Source organism: Periplaneta americana, chromosome 16 (genome assembly GCF_040183065.1).
Source record: "Periplaneta americana isolate PAMFEO1 chromosome 16, P.americana_PAMFEO1_priV1, whole genome shotgun sequence".
Taxonomy (NCBI): domain Eukaryota; kingdom Metazoa; phylum Arthropoda; class Insecta; order Blattodea; family Blattidae; genus Periplaneta; species Periplaneta americana.
In genome coordinates, this window is record NC_091132.1 from 169,628,801 (window position 1) to 169,649,202 (window position 20,402).

The 20,402-nt window shown below is 35.0% G+C and overlaps 2 protein-coding genes across 3 annotated transcripts in view; both read right to left on the bottom strand.

The window, feature by feature from the left end:
* LOC138691882 (uncharacterized) overlaps positions 1–13,907 on the bottom strand; it is a 49,195-nt gene extending 35,288 nt beyond the window's left edge. The window contains exon 1 of one of the 2 annotated variants that reach the window (XM_069814456.1): positions 11,642–13,907. The gene's annotated coding sequence lies outside the window, so the exon portion shown is untranslated. Of the gene's footprint in view, positions 1–3,262; positions 3,329–11,641 lie in introns of those variants that run through there. The other variant, XM_069814457.1, reaches the window with a different exon arrangement.
* A 240-nt stretch (positions 13,908–14,147) lies between these two features.
* LOC138691433 (zinc finger protein 62 homolog) overlaps positions 14,148–20,402 on the bottom strand; it is a 30,360-nt gene continuing 24,105 nt past the window's right edge. Inside the window, exons 9-10 of the mRNA XM_069813360.1 lie at positions 17,541–17,623; positions 14,148–15,688 (exon numbers count right to left, since the gene is read on the bottom strand). Of these exons, the coding sequence (XP_069669461.1) occupies positions 14,422–15,688; positions 17,541–17,623 (1,350 nt within the window). The 3' untranslated portion in view covers positions 14,148–14,421. The remainder of the gene's footprint in view (positions 15,689–17,540; positions 17,624–20,402) is intronic.

Genomic DNA, 20,402 nt, shown 5'->3' on the forward strand with positions numbered 1-20,402 from the left:
AAAAATAGATTGCAGCCGCCAAATTACTCTTCAAGGAACGACCACTCATATAAATTGAGGGAAAGAAGGCGGAGGACGGACACTGGAAAGTTTTCTTTTCTCAATCGTACTATCAGCGACTGGAATGCTTTACCTGCAGACTTACTAAAGGCTTTACCAATAACAATAAATGTATTTAAAAATAGGCTTAAGGACCTTACTAATAGACGGTAATTATACACAGTATTTAAAGCGTGTAAATGATATGTTGTTATTGAAGTGTTGTATCAGTGAAGAATCATGTTGTGTCAGTGAAGTGTGTTGTATCAGTGAAGATGTATGTCGTGTCTGTGAAGTGTGCTGTGTAAGTGAAACGTGTTCCTGTCAGTGAAGCTTTATAGTTTATAGTGGCAGTGCAAAGTATTTGAACAGTGAAATGTTTTTGAAGTGTTAGTGAAATCAAGATAGAATCAGTGAAATGTGTCGTAGTTCCAGTGCAGTGAGTGAGTTGACAGCGAAATGAGTGTAATTTTGAAAGATACTTGTGCAGATATGAACATATCATACTCGTGGGTTTTAGTTCGATCTTAGTTTTAAGATACAAATTAGATTTATTTCAAATGTTATTTTAAGTGATCGGTTTATTTAATTTAGTATATTCCCTGTTATTATTATTATTATTATTATTATTATTAATTATTGTTAGTATTAATTATTAGTGTTATTATTAATTGTATTTTTAATTAATAAGTTTATTATTGTCATTATTGAGTCTAATTAGTTACCACTGCCACCGGGTATATACCCATTGCAGTGTGAATAAATACATACATACATACATACATACATTGTAGTAAATCTGGTTATTTATTAAACATTTTATACAAGAAGTATTGTAACAGTCATACTATTAAAAAAATTGCACAAATAATAGTAAGCAAAGGCTAACCGATTTTTAGTATCAGACCAGCAGCTGAATTTTTATAAGTGTTAGGTTTCGGTTTTTTCTATTTATCGATCGAAGTATTATTAATTAATATTAAGCTGTTGTTATGAAGAGGTCTGTCGCTAAATTATTTCAAGATCACAATTAAAAAAAAAAAACGACAAATGGACGAGAACGGTAAGAACATACGGTAATATATTTACTGTATATATTCTGTGTAATCTTCACTTTGCTCTTATCAGAGGTGGGCATTTTGCAATTGATTACACGATTACAGTCACAATTACTAAAGCTATTATCTATCAGAAGTCCGAAGGAGGTAAAAATATGAGTTTCAACATCATGTTTTAAATTTATTTTTTTATTGTTTACTATAAACTTTATAAAAATAACATTATAAATATCCCCCCCATCACAATGATGGTAAGAACTGTCATGAAAATTGCACACGACAAAATTCTTACATCTCCCTCCAAACAAATTACGTTGTTACGCCACTGCACATTTCACTAATAAAATATATATTGGCATGCTAGGATCGAGGAGATTTTATAATTCCAAAATTCAATTTGCATTTTAAATTCTTTGAGTTATGGTACCTCTATTTTATTCTATACAGTGTAGACTTTTACTTAATAGACTATAGAATGTTTACCGGCAATATTTCCAATACGATAGTATTGGGTTGCGGTTTCACATTCACTTGTTTACATACCGCATTATACTTCCACTCGTAGGCTTATATTGTCATAGACCACAGTGATAAAATATAGAACCCTGGACCTCTAGGTAGGTGTAAACTAGAAATTAAATTAAACTAGATAGGTATGCTTAATTTTAAAGAATCTTCATTTTCAATATGAGTAATAAATTACGTATTTAAAGGTACGCTTATGTTGTACGATGCATAGTCCGCCCTTGCAAAAACACGCTTACTGTAACGTTCTGCTTCCTCCCGAGAAATGAAGAGTGATAAATTCATGATTGCTGTGCAAGAAAGTTTGGACATTTGAATGCACTTTCTCGCTTACAGTTTTTCAGGCGAGAATAGACTATCTACATGCCAGATAGTGCTATACAACCTTCAATTTTTTTAAAATTAAGTCACTGTTTCTCTCTCATTACGAGCAATAAAGTGCACTACGTTTTTACATATCTGTCGCTTTATTTCGCAAGCTAGTGACTCCAAGCTCTGCCGATTTTTAAAGCGATTATAGTACATTATGCAAAGAGCCTATAATGATAGTAATTAAGACGCGAGTATGTTTGTTTATGAAACGAGGCAAGTTTCATACGACTTTTTATGCTCGACCATATTTCTAACTTAAAATTATTCAGAAGTATTCATTTTATTTGTATCTGACTGAAGATCGGAAGTGACCTTGTGCATAGCTCGTATATTGTGAGATGTGCGCAGACGCGAAAGTACTGACTTTTTCCGAGGAACAATAATCTCATTGACCTTGATGTAATGTAAAGAATAACGAACTAATTTTGATATAACCTGGAAATTGATTTAGACTTGAAAAACGAGATGACAAATTGAATTTATTTGAATATTATTTACAATTAACGCTAATTATTATAGTAACAGAACATAACCTTCTGCGACAGTATTGGATTTCCAGCCTCCGTGACGTTTCCCTCGTTGTCTTTCGATTGCATATCCGAGAATAATCGAAAACCTGAACTTTAATGAGTAGGTGTACTTTAATGACATGCATTAAAGGACTGCTGCCAGGTGTATAATTACTACATTTCGGCATGGTCGAGCATAAAATAATAAAAATTGGGATAAAAGTGACTTCAGTAAGAGTATTTAAACATGAGACACAAGACTGTCACTCCGCTAGCAGGTATTTTCCGTCCTTGTCACACGTATATGCTGACTCTGTCTTTTACGTCTCACGCAACATGTGCCAACGCTGTACAGCAGCGAGCACTGTATTGGCTTAGCCCATATGCCTTCTTATTCTGAAACCGCTATAGATTCATAATCATTGAAAAAATAAAAAAATGAATAAAAAATGTGATATCTACGCTTTTGACAAATGCCCATCCAAATACATGTAACACGAGCCCGTGTTGGGTGATTGCCGAGTGACCCTCTGACGGCATGTCTATCATTTCAGAGGCAGTAGAAATAAAATGTTGTCAGTAAGCCTATCCCCATTTGAATTGAAGAAATATTAATGCACATGTAAAAATCGATTATCTTTTATACTTATCTCTCCCCAGCCCCATTAGGTCCGTTTAATCATACAACTTTATAGACGACAAGAGAGTTAAGATGCCAAGCAATAGAAAAGACATAAGTTATCTTTATACTCACATCACATCACATCACGCCTGCCAGCGAAGAAGGATTGATTACTGTTCATCTGCTGGCGGATCTGTGTGGTTACGTTTTCCCGGAAATGTCTGATTTCATTTCCGACTATAGGATATTGCACAATTGCAGGAAACCGCGATATATTATTCATGATAACGTCTGCACTGTACCTTGTAATAAGACGTGAGATGAAAACACGATAGAATGTCCCAAATAAGACGAACTATCAATTTATGACATCTACGTAAGAAAGTTTTGAACGAATAATCCTCTCAAGAGTGGTAAATGCAGACGCACTTACACCAAATTACATTTCAGAGGAATAAAATAATCACTACGTTTTCATGGATATTCAAATCGATCTGAATCTGATTACCGTATTGAAAATTCCATGAAAACGGGGATTCAATACGATCTGCGTCTTAAGGTATGCATCGACCCCTAGAATGACAATTCTTCTTAAAAAATGAAATTTTTTGTCTCATATTATAGCCTGATTCTTCTAGTTTTTAACATATACTTGTAACATGTTTAGATTTTCCCACTACTGATGGACGAAATTTAATTTTTTCACATTCCATGCCCAGCTGCTTGCGCCAAGAAATTGGTTAAATGTATTTACGAAAGGCTCATAGGCACTGCCCCCCCAACTTGTCTGAACTCTTTCGAAACATCGCAGATATGGAACAATGACAACTACACTGAAGAATTAAATATATAGCACAAGACAATGGATACAACCCTAACATAATAGACACACTAATAAAAAAGGCAAAACAAAAACAGAACAAACCAACACAAACACAGCGTGAGAATAAATACATAACATTAACATATCACAATACCAATACTTACAAAATTGCAACTACATTCAGAAAACTAAAATACAAGATAGCATACAAAACAAATAACACAACACAGAAATATCTACATTGTTCGACGTCATGATACATCATAACACACAAACAACCAGCCCCACCATAAGAGCAACACACCCCCACCCCTACAACTGACGAATGAACATCGCAGAATTCAAGATCACCAGTAGTTCAGGAGACACTGATGAAGACATAACATCACGTCGAAACGGGCCGTCTGTTCAAGGTATACAACTTTTTTTTTTTTTAATTTTAACACTTTTTAACGTGTGACTAAACAATTTTATGTTTTTAACAAAAGAAGTGTTCACGTGAACTTTAATCAATGATATATTTTTATTAGTTTATTTTACGACCGTTTATTGGCCACACTACTCCAGTATCTCCTAGCTTAGTTCCCTCATTAATGATGCCTTATTGGAGTCACACGTGAGGTTCAAACCAGCCGTCAGGCTGCTGACTTTACATACATACATACTTGCTGCAATTGTTATTTAGCGTCTGAATCAGATGAAGGTGATAATGCCAGCGAAATGAGACAAGGGTCCAGGGTCTAAAGTTACCCAGCAATTGTTCTTAATGGGTTGAAGAAAAACCATGAAGAAACCAGGATTTGAACCTTGACCTGCTCGTCTCACCATCAGATATGGTAACTATTCTCCACAACGTTGGATTAGAATACTATGTATACTAAGAGGTCGTGGACTAAGGCATCCTGCCTAGGACTCGTGTTACGAAATGCGCGCTGGTTCGAGTCCTCATGGGGGAAGAAATTTCCCCATTAAATTTCATTTACTGCATATGGGACTGGAGCCCATCCTGCACCGTGGTGCACTTGGAGAGCTACCAAACGTAGCAAAATACGGTTATGAAAACGGCTGGAGAGATTATAGTGACTATTACACTTTTACTACGTCACACTACTTTCGACCAATAAAATGGTATGAAAGGACGTATTTCAACAAATCATGGCCGCTTATCGCACAATTTTATCGCGTCCCTAGCATTTGTTTATTTTTATCACTACACTAGCATTTGTTTCTTTGCCAACATTTCAAACTGCACTGGTTTGGCCGTCAAAAAAAAAAAAAACAGAAAATTACAAACCACTCCAGTCGATGCACATCACTTTCAAATATGACTCGCATTTTGGCATTCAAGAACAAGAATTAATAAAGATCACTGGTCATATATGAAGAGCACCATTCGGAAATCCTGAATAAGTTGAGGGATACACCATGTACATCAACGAGTTCACTTCTTTTACGCACACGTCCAATATAACATCAAATGAACCACCAAAACATTCTAATTTGAAAATTGTATTTTCAATAATTGTTTCTTTTAAAATTATGCATGTTTATTTTTATTTCATCATCGTTAATTAAAACGTTTCTTGTTTATTTTATTATCCCTAATTAAAACTTTTCTAACACCTGTTTATATTATTTAGGTTATGTTTGTTATAGCTTCTGCTATATATTATGGATAGTCACGTAACAGAGATTGTTTAATACTAAGATTTATTGAAAATCATCTGTCAAGTGACGTTGATTATTGGGATCCGGATGATTGAAATGGAATGCAAATGTTTTAATAAAAATGAAACTGAATCAACAAAGCCTTCTCGACTAATAACAGTCCACAGAGTTCAATGATGATTCCATAGTTGGCACAACTGATACCGGTAACAAGAAAACATCATCATCATAAAACACTACTGCCATCTAGCGTAATGTTGAGATGGTACAATAATACATTTGAAGACGGTTGTATTTTCGTAAGCCAATTAATATTTTATTCTACACTTTGTTACTTCTAATCTTTATATAGCCTACTTTCTTCTAATCGTGTAATAGTCAATTAAATCCCACTCGAGTTTTGATTTTCTCTAGATAAATCAAAACGTCTAGTGAGATTACTGTTGATAATCATACGATACCGCCATTCTGGTTGGACGAATTAAATTAAATTATGGTTCATTTAACGACGCTCGCAACTGCAGAGGTTATATCAGCGTCGCCGGTGTGTCTGAATTTTTGTCCTGCAGGAGTTCATTTACATGCCAGTAAATATACTGACATGAGCCTGTCGCATTTAAACACACTTCAATGCCATCGACCTCGGCCGGGATCGAACCCGCAACCTCGAGCATAGAAGGTCAGCGCTATACCAACTGCGCTACCGAGGGCGACTGGTTGGATGACCGTCTACCTCTGCTTCAGTATGCTTCCTGGCTACGAAGCCAGGAGCCGGCTGGTCGGTCTGGGCCCTTAAAGGGCTGTAGTGCCGCGGATAATAATAATAATAATAATAATTATTATTATTATTATTATTATTATTATTATTATTATTATTATTATTATTATTATTATTATTATTAGTAAGTTGAGAAATGTACGACAATTTTATTTTGAAGTACGGAAATTTTCATAAGTTGATACGACTGATGCGTGTCATTTATCTGGCAACAGTGGAGAAATGCACTTGTAGCATACGGTACACAGATATTTAGGTTTATTCTAAAATTTTTACAACAGACTCTAGAAATAATTTAGCGTCTTGTTGACATAGGTATATACCCTATGGGCATAATAATAATAATAATAATAATAATAATAATAATAATAATAATAATAATAATAATAATAATGCTACTCGGGTGGTGCTGTGTCAGTTTAATTATCACACATTCACCAGTTATTCTGTCCAACATCAGGGATGCAATCTCTAAAAGATATAAGCTGCCTGGTCACTTCTGTAGAAATTGAGGAATGCAAAAATGTGTATGAAGTGGTAACTTTCCAATGAATCCTTGCATATTGCCGAATCAATAGTATAACACTTTTGCCAACAAAAAGAAAAGGGGGGATTCGCAATAAACTAATTAAATGAAAGAGAGCTAGCTAGCAAAGCTTATAGGTGATCTGGAGTACGTTATCTACACGGTTAGTTAAAAGTCCCACACCACCTAAATAACTTTTGGAGCATGTGGTTCAGTGACATGAAACTTGGTATGTGAGGATAACCATATGCTAAGAACTCAATAATGGTATAAAAAATATATTGGGTGTCCCAATTAAAATAAGAGAGCTGGAGTTACTTCCGGTTAAACCGGAAGCAGCAAAAACTCGGTAATACCATTATTGAGTTCTTGGCATATGGTTATCCTCACATACCAAGTTTCATGTCACTTCAAAAGTTATTTAGGTGATGCGTTTATTATTTTAATATTCGATACACTTGTCCGTTTCCTTGACTTAGTAACACTGAATTTGTACAGAAGTATCAAGTGTGGGTAATTTTTGAAAAGCAGTTGGTATAGCTCAAATAATATATTGGGTGTTCACATACCAAGTTTCATATCACTGAACCACATGCTTCAAAAGTTATTTAGGTAGTGTGGGACTTTTAACTAACTCTGTATATTACCATCACATCTGATTAGTGAAGTACGGCTGCAGCACAATTGGCCATGACTGTTAACTGAATACCTGCGCTGCTTTGGAATTCTGACGCACTCTTTGTAACCAACAGGCATGCATCACTTACTACACCGCCCCCTACTGGCTGTACGTTCAGAATGGGATCATTACAAGTATGTGAAAAATGACAACACTTTCTGGCGTTTGTTATAATTTCCAGGTGATTACTGCTGGTTTATAAATTTATAAATAAATGGACAGTGCATAATATTAAAGTACCTGCAATTGGAAATTAAATATAATACTTACTGGCTTTTAAGGAACCCGGAGGTTCATTGCCGCCCTCACATAAGCCCGCCATCGGTCCCTATCCTGAGCAAGATTAATCCATTCTCTATCATCATATCCCACCTCCCTCAAATCCATTTTAATATTATCTTCCCATCTACGTCTCGGCCTCCCTAAAGGTCTTTTTCCCTTCGGCCCCCAACTAACACTCTATATGCATTTCTGGTTTCGCCCATACGTGCTGCATGCCCTGCCCATCTCAAACGTCTGGATTTAATGTTCCTAATTATGTCAGGCGAAGAATATAATGCGTGCAGATCTGTGCTGTGTAACTTTCTCCATTCTCCTGTAACTTCATCCCTCTTAGCCCCAAATATTTTCCTAAGCACCTTATTCTCAAACACCCTTAACCTATGTTCCTCTCTCAAAGTGAGAGTCCAAGTTTCACAACCATACAGAACACCCGGTAATATAACTTTTATAAATTCTAACTTTCAGATTTTTTGACAGCAGACTGGATGATAAAAGCATCTTAACCGAATAATAACAGGCATTTCCCATATTTGTTCTGTGTTTAATTTCCTCCAGAGTGTCATTTATATTTGTTACTGTTGCTCCAAGATATTTGAACTTCTCCATCTCTTCAAAAGATAAATTTCCAATTTTTATATTTCCATTTCGTACAATATTCTGGCCACGAGACATAATCATATACTTTGTCTTTTCGGGATTTACTTCCAAACCTATCTCTTTACTTGCTTCAAGTAAAATTCCCATGTTTTCCCTAATCGTTTGTGGATTTTCTCCTAACATATTCACGTCATCCGCATAGACAAGCAGCTGATGTAACCTGTTCAATTCCAAACCCTCTCTGTTATCCTGGACTTTCCTAATGGCATATTCTAGAGCAAAGTTAAAAAGTAAAGGTGATAGTGCATCTCCTTGCTTTAGCCCGCAGTGAATTGGAAACGCATTTGACAGAAACTGACCTATACGAACTCTGCTGTACGTTTCACTGAGACACATTTTAATTAATCGAAAATGAAACATAATAACAACCTTATTGTATTCTTTAATTACTTGAAGCTATGTCAAGCTCTGGTACTAAACCCGTAGATCTAATGGAGAAAATATATTTTCATTTGCTTATCATAATCATAAAACGCAGCCATCTAGTCAAATATAGATATCCAAGGCTTTCGCTTGGCTGTGTATCTTACCAAACTTTCGATCTCTGTAAGGTAATGTCATGAAATCTATGAAAAATTCTCAGTCTTATCATGACAAACTACAATTGCAACCAATTTAACAGACACTAATAAATCTCGAAGCTGATATAGCTTCGTCGAATAATTAAAATATGTCAGACTTGAACTATATAATATAAAGAGTTATGTGTAACATATATTGCCTCTTTGGAAGCCACTAACGTAGCTTTATCCATCAAAACATAGATTCCTTTAAAAGAAATTCAATCTATCATGAGTATAACACCAGAACATCCCAAAACATACATTTGAATTACCAGGCTTACCTGAAGTCTTAATAGCATATCACATAGAGGCAGCAATTTATATAATGAAGTTCCGCAAAATATCAAACAACATGGAAAAAAAAAAAAAGAGGCAAAGAACATTTTATTAACACGTATGCCATTTTGGACAAATTAATGTGTAAATTAAAAATTTTAAGTTAACTTCTTCTCCTTGATCATTTTATGTTCCAGGTAGCCCTGGAGACTGAAGATCAAGCTTACAGCTATATTTCATGTCATTCAACTGTTTTTGTAGTCCTGCATGCGAAGCTTATTTAGAATTAACTTTATTTGTTATGTTACGTCATTTGTCTTGTGTACTGGTGATGCTATGAATGCTTGTAATTCTATCAGCCAATAAAGATCTGATCTAATCTAATCTCACTTTGGATGCTCATCCAATTTGCACTCACAAAGGGATCCCCACTTAGGCCATTATCGGGTTTAGTTTTTTATAACTGTAATATGAAAGTCAGGCAACACTGAGAAACCCTTAACCTCACCTCGACAAATAACAACTTGCTATGAAATCAATCGATAATACATAACATAGTAATTGGTGTATCGTTGTTAAATATGTCTAAAAACCGTAATCACAGTCCACTAACTTGACAAGCGAATTTCGTTGCTTAGAAGTGCTATGGAATCTTTCGTTATACATTACTTTCTAAAAAGTTATTTAACGATGATGTATCAGCTGCAAAGCCATTTGCGTTGATGAAACTGCGATATGAAACAAAGACTTGCCAAGAGAAAACCTGACATTCACCTTAATTTTGGGAATAAGCTCGAAAGCAACAGGTAATAATTGTAACAAGAATGATTCGATCGCAGTTTCGATCACGTCATTTCGGGGAAGTCAACAAACATATTCCTTTTGTACAGGGTTGGGTACATAAAACCGGCCTGTCTCATCGCATTTGATTTGAAATAAACTTAAAAAAAAATGGAATAAAATGAATAAATGAATGTGTCCTGCACTAACATTCATAGCAGTGCCCTCCACCAACTTCTAGACACTTCTGTGCACGTCTTAACGGGTCAATATAGACACGTGCCAATTCCTCATGGGTGATAGTACCTGCCATTGGAAATGAAATATAATAACCTTATTGTATTCTTTAATTACTTGAAGCTATGTCAAGCTCTGGTACTAAACCCGTTCACCATTCCTCTTCGAGATAAGAAAATTGCATTCTATGAACATTTCATCAGCGTTCTTTGGGAACGCCATTGATTTAATTTCCAATATGCTCAGTCAATTTAAGACAGCAGTGCACACAACAAAAGTATGCGTAGGCTACTATTTAACGGAACTCATCCAAATCTGCGACCACTTTCTCAGTGAACGAATAGAAGAGAAGCAACATTAAAAGAACACGGACATGTGAGACACATAAAAAGGTCATTTTTCGTTAAGAACATCTTGTTTCATGTTGATTTAAAAAAAAAGTGCTCTAGTAACACAGTAACCATAACGTTAGTACAAAACAAATGAAATACTACGTAAAGGAAATGTTGTTTCATACAACAAAAAACTGAATGATCTGCTTCCAATTCCTTATATTTTGCTCAAAAAGAGATTTTCACCAAATACATAATAAACATATTTCCTACACTCTGAATCCAATGCTTCTATTTGTCACTGAAAATGGTATTTAGAAGTGCGATTTATCTTTAAAAATCTTCTAATTTTGTCCTTCAGGACCAAAACCTATATATTATATTTTAATTCAGAAAATGAATTAGCAGGTTTTGGAAACAAATCATTCAATTATAGATTCCATTTAAGAAACAATCGCAAAAATATTTTATTTCTATTACAATGTTGTGCCCATTTCTGACACCAATTTTTGTTATACTATATCTGACACCAAAAGTTATTGTTGTGCCACTTGCCACGGCAAGGGCGGATGGCTTATCTTTGAGATAATCGCGAGTTATAATCTACTATCAAGACAACACAACAAATTAGACACTGCGTTATACATCCTAACTCTCTGATAATTTATAAACTGTACTTGCTCATGGATAGGAGGGATTCCTACTTCGAATGTGATCTCAGGCTCTCGAAATAATCACAAATGTAGAAATTCACTAATACTAAGTTTATTAATAAGATATCAATTTATTACAGGTAGAATATTGAATGCTGAAATTGAATGATTTAAGAAGAATCAAAGTTGCTGTTAATTTTAAAGTATCAAAATGAACTAGTTAAATATAAAGTACAAGAATTGAACTGATGACTTTACCTACAGTTGATAGTAGGGCGAACCCTGGTGCTGTTCGCAGATGATGCCATTTTCAGAACTTCTTCCTGGACATCGGGAAGTTACGACCGCTACTGCATGACCGCTGTCTTGACCAATAACTAATGACCGCGTTTTCGACGTTTCATGTCCATTTATAAGTTCTGGAACCGCGTCCTTTGTGAGGTAACAGAGTGACGCTATTTTACCCGCGAATTTTCTAAAAAGACGGTATCGCACTCACTAAACACCACGCTTTTGATTCTTAACCATTATTTCAGATCGGCGTTTCAGGTCGTCACTTAGAACAATACAGATTTAAGGAACTCTCACGACTGAATCTCTGTTATTGATTTACCCAATTTGAAATCGAGACCGGAATGATTCGCCAATTAAAAAGTCTCGCGAGAGACGCTGCATAATATATGTATCTTTCGTTATATCACAGTCTACTATATACAGTCGCGAAGCTTGAGGTGATTTTTTGCAAATCTCGTGATAAAGCGCTCCAAGCGGTTAGCAACTAGAAACAATAGACTGTCCACGGTCGACTTTGGACTGAATCGTATTTCCATCGAGTGCTAGCTCGTTGCGTATTTCACATTGATGCTTGTGAAATGTTCGTTATTGGTTGTAATGAAAATGTTAATGGCTAAAATACAATAATTGGAATAATAGTATTTTACTAGAGACGTAGAAAAATTAAGTTTGTTTTAATTAAATTTATTGATCACGTTTTATTTTCAATTCTGGTGGGATTATTATTGCTTAGGTCTACTTTTTTTTTTCAGAGGATATGTTTTTAATTACAGCTGTTAATTTTGTTGTTAGTTTTATTTGCTACTTTATTAGAGACGTAGAAAAGTCTGTTACAATAAAATTTATTAATCACGTTTTGTTTCCAATTCTGGTGTGATTATTATTGCTTAACCTCAACTACGTAAGCCTACACTACAAGTACCGGTACACGTAAGTTACTCCATTAATTCATATTTCCATTATTATTGTTGTAAAGGGAAATGAAAATTAATATTTATTGGTTTCATAGTTAATTATCGCTATAATCTTGAATGAGTGAAGCGATTATAGTAAATTTCAGTTCGTTTTGCACAAACAAAAATAATATTAACCTATTTCTTGCAGGTATCTTCGAGTTTATGGTGGAATTTAATATACTTCATTAAAATAATAAATTAACTTTATGCATTTAATATTTCAATACTGGAAGGAAGGTCTTAATTTTTCCAAAAGAACACGACATATTTTGTCGGCTGCTAGGAGAGAGATCTGCGATGATGAGGCGATAGTAGCGATCCTAGTGGTGGGCAACTATTCATGTTTGCATTTTTACTACATATTGAGCTTCGCGACTGTATATAGTAGACTATGGTTATATGTCAGCTGTTGCTAAGATTGACTTTGTACTAAAATGTAATCTGTCGAAACAGGAAGCGATCTCTGTCGTATGTCAAAGCATGTCTTCAACTGAAATGTTTTAATAAGTACGATTTCATTACTTTCAAATAAAGTGAAAATATATTGCTTATGGTCATAACAAAGTTATGATTCTTATCATAATCCTCGGCACAACAACAACATTCCTTTCTAAATAGGTTCGACGCGTGCGTCCGCTTCATTTGTAATGTTCGATACTATGATCATATCTCACCTTCTTTCGAGAAGTTATCATGGCTTAGGTTACATGAGAGGAGAAATCTGCACTCACTTTCTCTCCTATATCGAATTATGCACACTTCATCCCCCTATTATTTATTCGCTCGATTTCATACTCTCTCTCGCTATCATAATATTAATACTCGATCACAACGCGATAACACGCTAGAAATTCCACTTCACACATCATCTCTGTATTCCTCATCTTTCACTGTTGCTACCTCTCGTCACTGGAACTCTCTGCCGCCTGAAGTCAAGGGCTTCCGAACATTGAAATCTTTCAAATCCAAGTTAGAAAATTATCTTATGACGAGTTGCCAAACTAACTTACTATTATGACAAGTGTTGTATTGCATGTTTCCACGTATTCACATTTTTTTTATGTTCTAGTGATATTTAACTTATTTTATATTTTTGTTCTCATATTTTCCGATAATGGTATATCTCTAATGTGATAAGTTAAGCTACATATAAACATAATTTTCCTTACTGTGTATACTTAAAAATATTGTATTCATTGTATGCTTTGTACTGCACTATTGTATTACTACTATTAGTATTATTATTACTATTAGGCCTGTTATTATTATTTTATTTATTATTATTATTATTAATATTATTATTATCATTATTATCATTACTATTCTTATTTATTATTATTATTATTATTATTATTATTATTATTATCAATAATTCTTATTTTTTTATACTTTGTAGGCCTCATTTATTTTTGACCTGCTGTTCACATTTTATTATGCTTTTTTCTTTCTTTCTGTATGTTATATATTATGTCTGATTTCTTCTTACTTGTTGTTTACATTTTATTATTATTATCTTATTCAGTTTTGTGTGTACTTTGTAAATTTGTAGTGTTTCTATAACGCAGTTTTTACTCCTGGTTGAGTGTTAGAGAAGGCCGTATGGCCTTAACTCTGCCAGGTTAAATAAATCATTATTATTATTATTATTATTATTATTATTATTATTATTATTATTATTATTATTATTATATCTGAGAAATTTATGCAATATCGTGTGATTCAATTTTGACTGTAAATATGCATTACTTTCGAGAAACTAAATGTCAGAATCAATTAACACACACATTTAGGCCTACACTATTGTGTGCAAGCGTCCATGTGTCTTCAGCGCTCCCGAATGATAGAAACACTTTCCACAGTCTGTGCATTTGAAAGGCTTTTGGCCAGTGTGTTGCCTTGCATGTATAGTGAGATTACCAGACTGCGTAAAACACTTACCACAGACGTCGCACTTGAACGGCTTTTCTCCTGTGTGTAGGCGAGCGTGTGTTTTTAGGCGTTCTGCAAGCGAGAACCTTTTCCCACAAACATCGCACTTGAATGGAGTGTCGTCAAAGTGCTGACGCAAATGAATATTTAAACTCTGCGAATGCGAAAATAACTTTCCACAAACATCGCACTTGAAACGCTTCTCACCGGTGTGTTGGCGCGCATGGATATTGAGATTTCCCGAAACTGCGAAACATTTACCGCAAACGTGGCACTTGAAAGGTTTTTCCCCGGTGTGGAGGCGTGCATGTGTTTTTAGCCGAACTGAGCGCGAAAAACATTTCCCGCAAACATCGCATTTAAAGGGTTTTTCGCCGGTGTGTTGCCGTACATGGATATTGAGACTTCCCGAACGCGAGAAACACTTCCCGCAGACATCGCATGTAAAAGGCTTTCGTCCACTGTGTTGCTGTAAATGCATTTTGAGCCTGCCTGATTGCGTGAAACATTTGCCACATATATCACATGTGAAGGGTTTTTCTCCAGTATGTTGACGTGAATGGGTCTTGAGGCTTCCGGAATGCAGAAATGATTTTCCACAAACATCGCATTTAAAAGGTCTATCTCCTGTATGATGGCGCTGGTGTATTTTCAGGCTACCCAACTGCGCAAAACTCTTGCCACAAACATCGCAGACGTAGGGTTTCTCGCCTGTGTGCTGTCGTGTATGAACTTTAAGAGTTTTGGAATCCGAGAAAAATCTTCCGCAGTCTTGACATTTAAATGGTTTTTCGCCGCTGTGGATACGTGAATGCATTTTCAAGTTTTTCAGTTTCGAGAAACACTTGCCACAAACATCGCACTTCAAAAGATTGTCGCCGGAGTTTTCACGTGCATCACCTTTGGGATTGTTGGTTTCCGTGAAATGCTTATCAGACACATTGCATTCCACAGTCACTTTACGGGGGTCTGTACTCAAAATCGCTTTTTGTTTAGTGAGTATGTCACAATGCTGGCTATGTATGCCCCTCTCACAAACACAATTGCCTAAGCACTGCTTAATGATGCCACTGTTTTCGCTAGGAAGAACGCAATATTGTGAAAATCCACGGTCATGGCCACCTGCAACACTGGAATGGAAAATGTCACAATCAGTAGAATAGCTACATTAGCGCTGATCATGGTGCAGTTGTTTCCAGAGCGGTCATCTAACTTCCTTCCAGTTAGACCAGACGTGGGCATCAGTAGTACATGTCGAACGGAGTCGAACGCAAGGACGTGATCTCCCTCCCTCCACACCCCTAGCTAGGGTACCTGTCCGACAGGTTGAAGCACTGGCGGTCAGCGGTGGATTTCGCTAAAAAAAAATGTCACTCACTAAGGAAGCTCCAGAAGTAAAAAAGTCCAAAAATATTATTTCCACAAAGAATGGAAAAATGAATTCTTCTGTTGCGAAGAAGGGGAGAGCGTTAGGTGCTTATTATGCTACAAAATTTTACTAGCACATTAAGCGACATTATGAAGAGACTCGTTTTAATGGAACAAATTTTTTTATTTTATTTTTTATAATAATAGTAGTCTACACCTGTGGCGTAACGGTTAGCGCGTCTGGCCGCGAAACCCCAAGTGCAAGTGCACAAATATGGCTGGTTTAGATGTATATAAGCTTAAACAACTTTGCAAAGTAAAATATTCACATCTTCGGAGTTTTGTTATGAAAATTGCTTCTATGTTTGGCTCAACCTTTATTTGTGAACAGTTTTTTTTTCTCAGTTGGCCATTGTAAAATCCAAATCAAGATCACGCATTTCAGACGAAAATTTATTCTATCAGCTCACACTTGCAATGTCTGACATAACTCCAAATTTTGAAACACTTGCTGATTTACGTGACGAAGAAGAATAAACGAATCCTTTCCTTTAAGGGCATGAGTCAATTGACGTAAATTGACAAAAACAACAAAGAACTACAGTAAGAAGTTTAAAAAATAGCGTAATTGTTGTTTTTCTGTTTCTTAGTAATCTGCTTTATATTTTGTTAAGAATCTATTTTTCCTTACTTTCCTGAATTTTATTTTGAAAGGATGAAAATTATTGACTGATACCCTTTCAAAACAAATAGGTTCAGATTATGGCATTACTTTTTAACTGTTGTGGAATTGTACGTTTTATATCATTTTATAAGGCTTTTACAGTAATTGTTTAAATTAGAAATACAGTTATGTTTCAGCTTTTTGTAAAATAGTTTGTATTTGTTTGGAAAATTTGTTTCCTTTCATTGTCATTATTCATAAAAATAACATTTGTAGAAAACTGTATCTTTTTTTCCGTGTGTCAATACTTCACGCAATCCACCGCTGAGTATTACGTTAACAGGTGATGCGTGTTGCAGCAATCAGAGTACTACGAAGCATCTCTTTAAATGCCCACGTCTGAATTAGACTGTTCGATTATGTACTCGTACATCCACATTTTCATATTATGATCCACTTTCCTGCTTCAATGCTAAATGCATGAGACCACTGAGAAATTTGTTTACTTATTAATGTTATTATTAATTTGTAGATGAAAGATTTGCAGGAACAAACGAGAAATATATTAAAACTAAAAAATAAGATGAGCAAACTGTGTTTTATACATAACCTCAATGACATTCCATTAGGTCAGAGGACATTAGGGCTTTGTGGGAACAAAAGAACGGACTACTCAGCCAAGATTGCTCCCAAATACAAGACTGATATCGTCTACAATGCAATACATGGACACACAACTGACATCATAGTCCTTCCTGCAGCACAGGAAATAACAATATAAGCTTCCTAATAATGTAGTGTGTTAATGTTGAAACAATTTTAAAAATAATAATTCAACAATCAAATCACTCCTTTAAGATAAACCGTCAGTAAAAATATAGATAGATTTCAGTCTTTCAATGTATTTAACCACTTTAAAAAGATATTAGAGACTCAAACTATGTACTCACCTTTCTTGCAAAGTTTCATACCCCTCTGTATTTTTTATCACATCCGGCTCTTCCTTGACCGTGTCCACAATAAGGAATTCTTCCTGAATATAACACAAATGACAAACATATGTTTTACACGCAATTGAACTATGGACGACCACTTACTTACGAACTATGTATCTCCGAAAACAACAATCCTAAAATGTGATAACAATTTTACCACCACACAATTAATTGCAAAGAACGATCGAGTTACCGTGATTTACAAACTCGTTTCGCTTTCACACATTAATAAATTTGATAATAGTAACACCGAAAAATTTAATTTATAAGGAGATTACAAACTAAGTTCTTAATTTCCGGACTGCAATGTTACGTATGCGAGTCAAACAGGAAGAAACTGAATACTAGATATAAAGAACGCAAATATTTGTCATGTTATTCCCCACTCGGCTCTTAGTGGCCACGTTTATAATAATGAACATTAATCGTATCAAAAAGATAAAATTAGACATTAAAACTTTAGACATAAATAAGAAAGGAAAAATATTAAACATTTTAGAATCGATTGAAAGTCCTTATAATCTCAAAGAAAAAGCCTGTCCTGATTGTTGGTTATCCTTGTCAAAGGAATAACACTATTAAAAATACCTTACTATAATAATACCGGACAGCAGCATTGGCGTGAGTGCGAAATATCGCGGACCTGACATCTAGCGGAGAGCGATGGAATTACGTCCACATATACAAATATTAACATTGCGAGATTCGGACTATTGTTTAAAACGTGAGTTACTAATGTGGAATTATAGCCTATATGAAACACTTCAGAAATGTTGAATAATATTTAATGTAAAATTATTATCTTATATCAAAGCTGCATATTGTGAGAAATATTGTATACTTCATATTACTTTCCGTGATTGTTACATATTTTTTTCTTTGGTTTACCGAGACAAAATCAATCTGATATTAGGAATGAATTTACAGTAATGTTTTATATACGCATTGCTGACAATAGCAAAGATAAAATTGATAGTAATCTGATGCTTGTAATGATTAGTAAAGGCATGTGGACAACTATAAAATTTAATTTGATAAAACCTTAAAACTCAATACATTTTAACTTCTATTCATTTATTAGGTCTAAATAAAAAAAAACTAATTTGAATTTTTTTATCAACAGAAAGACGAAGGAATTAGGCCTACTAAAGAATGTTGTTGACTCAAGTTTTATGAACTGTCGGAAATCGAAAGTACGATTTGGAGCAATTTGTAATGCTGCAATTGTCACAATTATAAACAGCACATATACACCCTGACATTTTAACACAGCACTAATTAATAAAACTATTAACTAGCCCAGCAACAATATACATTGCAGTTGATTACAGCTTGTTTTGCGAGTATCTCCACACCGGCAGGTACGTAGGAGCACCAGCGTCGTTAGCACGCAAAACTGCTTGCTGTCCGGTATTGTTATAGTAAGGTATTTGATATTAATTTACAAAATGTGTTTAGAAATACCCGAGGTCTGTCCTAATTGCTGGATAGCCTTGTCAAAGGGTGATATGTGACACTTCTGTCCTCAGTATGCATTCTGCAGTAAATGTTGTCATCCCAGGAATAAGGATCATGACATTAATAACTCCATTTTCAACCCTGATCACACAAAACGTTTTGTTTTGTGTAGTGGAAACTTCTGGAGTCTCATATCAATTTAAAACAGACTTGATGCACGTAGTATCCCTTTATGTTCAAAATATGCTCTGAAAGCAAACTGCTTATCACAATTTTTTCTCAAGTGATATTCAGTTCAGTTTGTTTGAAGCGGTCTCACAGACATACTACAGTAGTTGTGTGCGTGTATTTCACACACGTTTTCGTTATTTCTTTTAATTTTTCGGATTGGTGTGGTATAACTGTTATCTCTACACGTAAACAAGACGGAAAAATCAGGACCTTCTAGGCCACGTGGTTCCCACGTTTGAAAAGAAAAAACAAATATCCATGCTCTCGATGTGGAGTGCCTATTTGCTTGGAGTGCTCCAGGAAAATTTGTGTGAGATGTTAACACGAAGATTGATTGGTGCTATGAAGGATAAAAAGTGTTGTGCTCTTTGATTTTTAAAAGACTGCAAAGTGAAAAGTATGCTTTTTTATACAGTAAACATTTTCCGTTCCTGAAAATTTAACAATAATTAAACAAACTATTTCACTGACAGGTTAAAATGTAGTAAATATTAGCATTATATTCAGAATTCTTATTATTTTGACAATCTAAAAACATAATACTCCTTTAACAAGTTTAAAAATGAAAACGTTGAGAAAACAGCAAGTCATTACTGTATATTTTTTATCATTTCTAATGTTTGTAACTGTTTTAGACTATTTCAATTTTCCAGACGAATTAAATTTACATATTATAATATTCTGTAGTCATGTATCAATGGTCAGGGTAGGTTGCAGATGTTGTCCATAATAAATTCTGATTTTATAAATATATAAAATAAACAGAGGTCTCATAGACCCTTCCATAGTAGGTACGTGACAATAACTGTCCACAGTAGAGATGGGTAAAAAATAACACAACAGTTATTTTGGAACTGTTCCGGTCTCGGAACTGTTGCAAAAATGAACAGTAGGTCGGTACCGCCTGTTCCGAAATAACAGTGTTCCGACTCCGAGCTGCTCACTTGCCCAGCTGTTGCGGGCTCGCAGTACCGCGTTGCACAAGGTATGTTCCGACTCCGAGATAACAGTCGGAACGTCGGAGCTTGTTCCGATGAACCAATGACAGCTGCAGTTACACTGTTCTCGTTGTTCTTTATGTTGTACTTGGAACTTCGTTGGATGAAGTTGGTACTTGAAACTCTCACG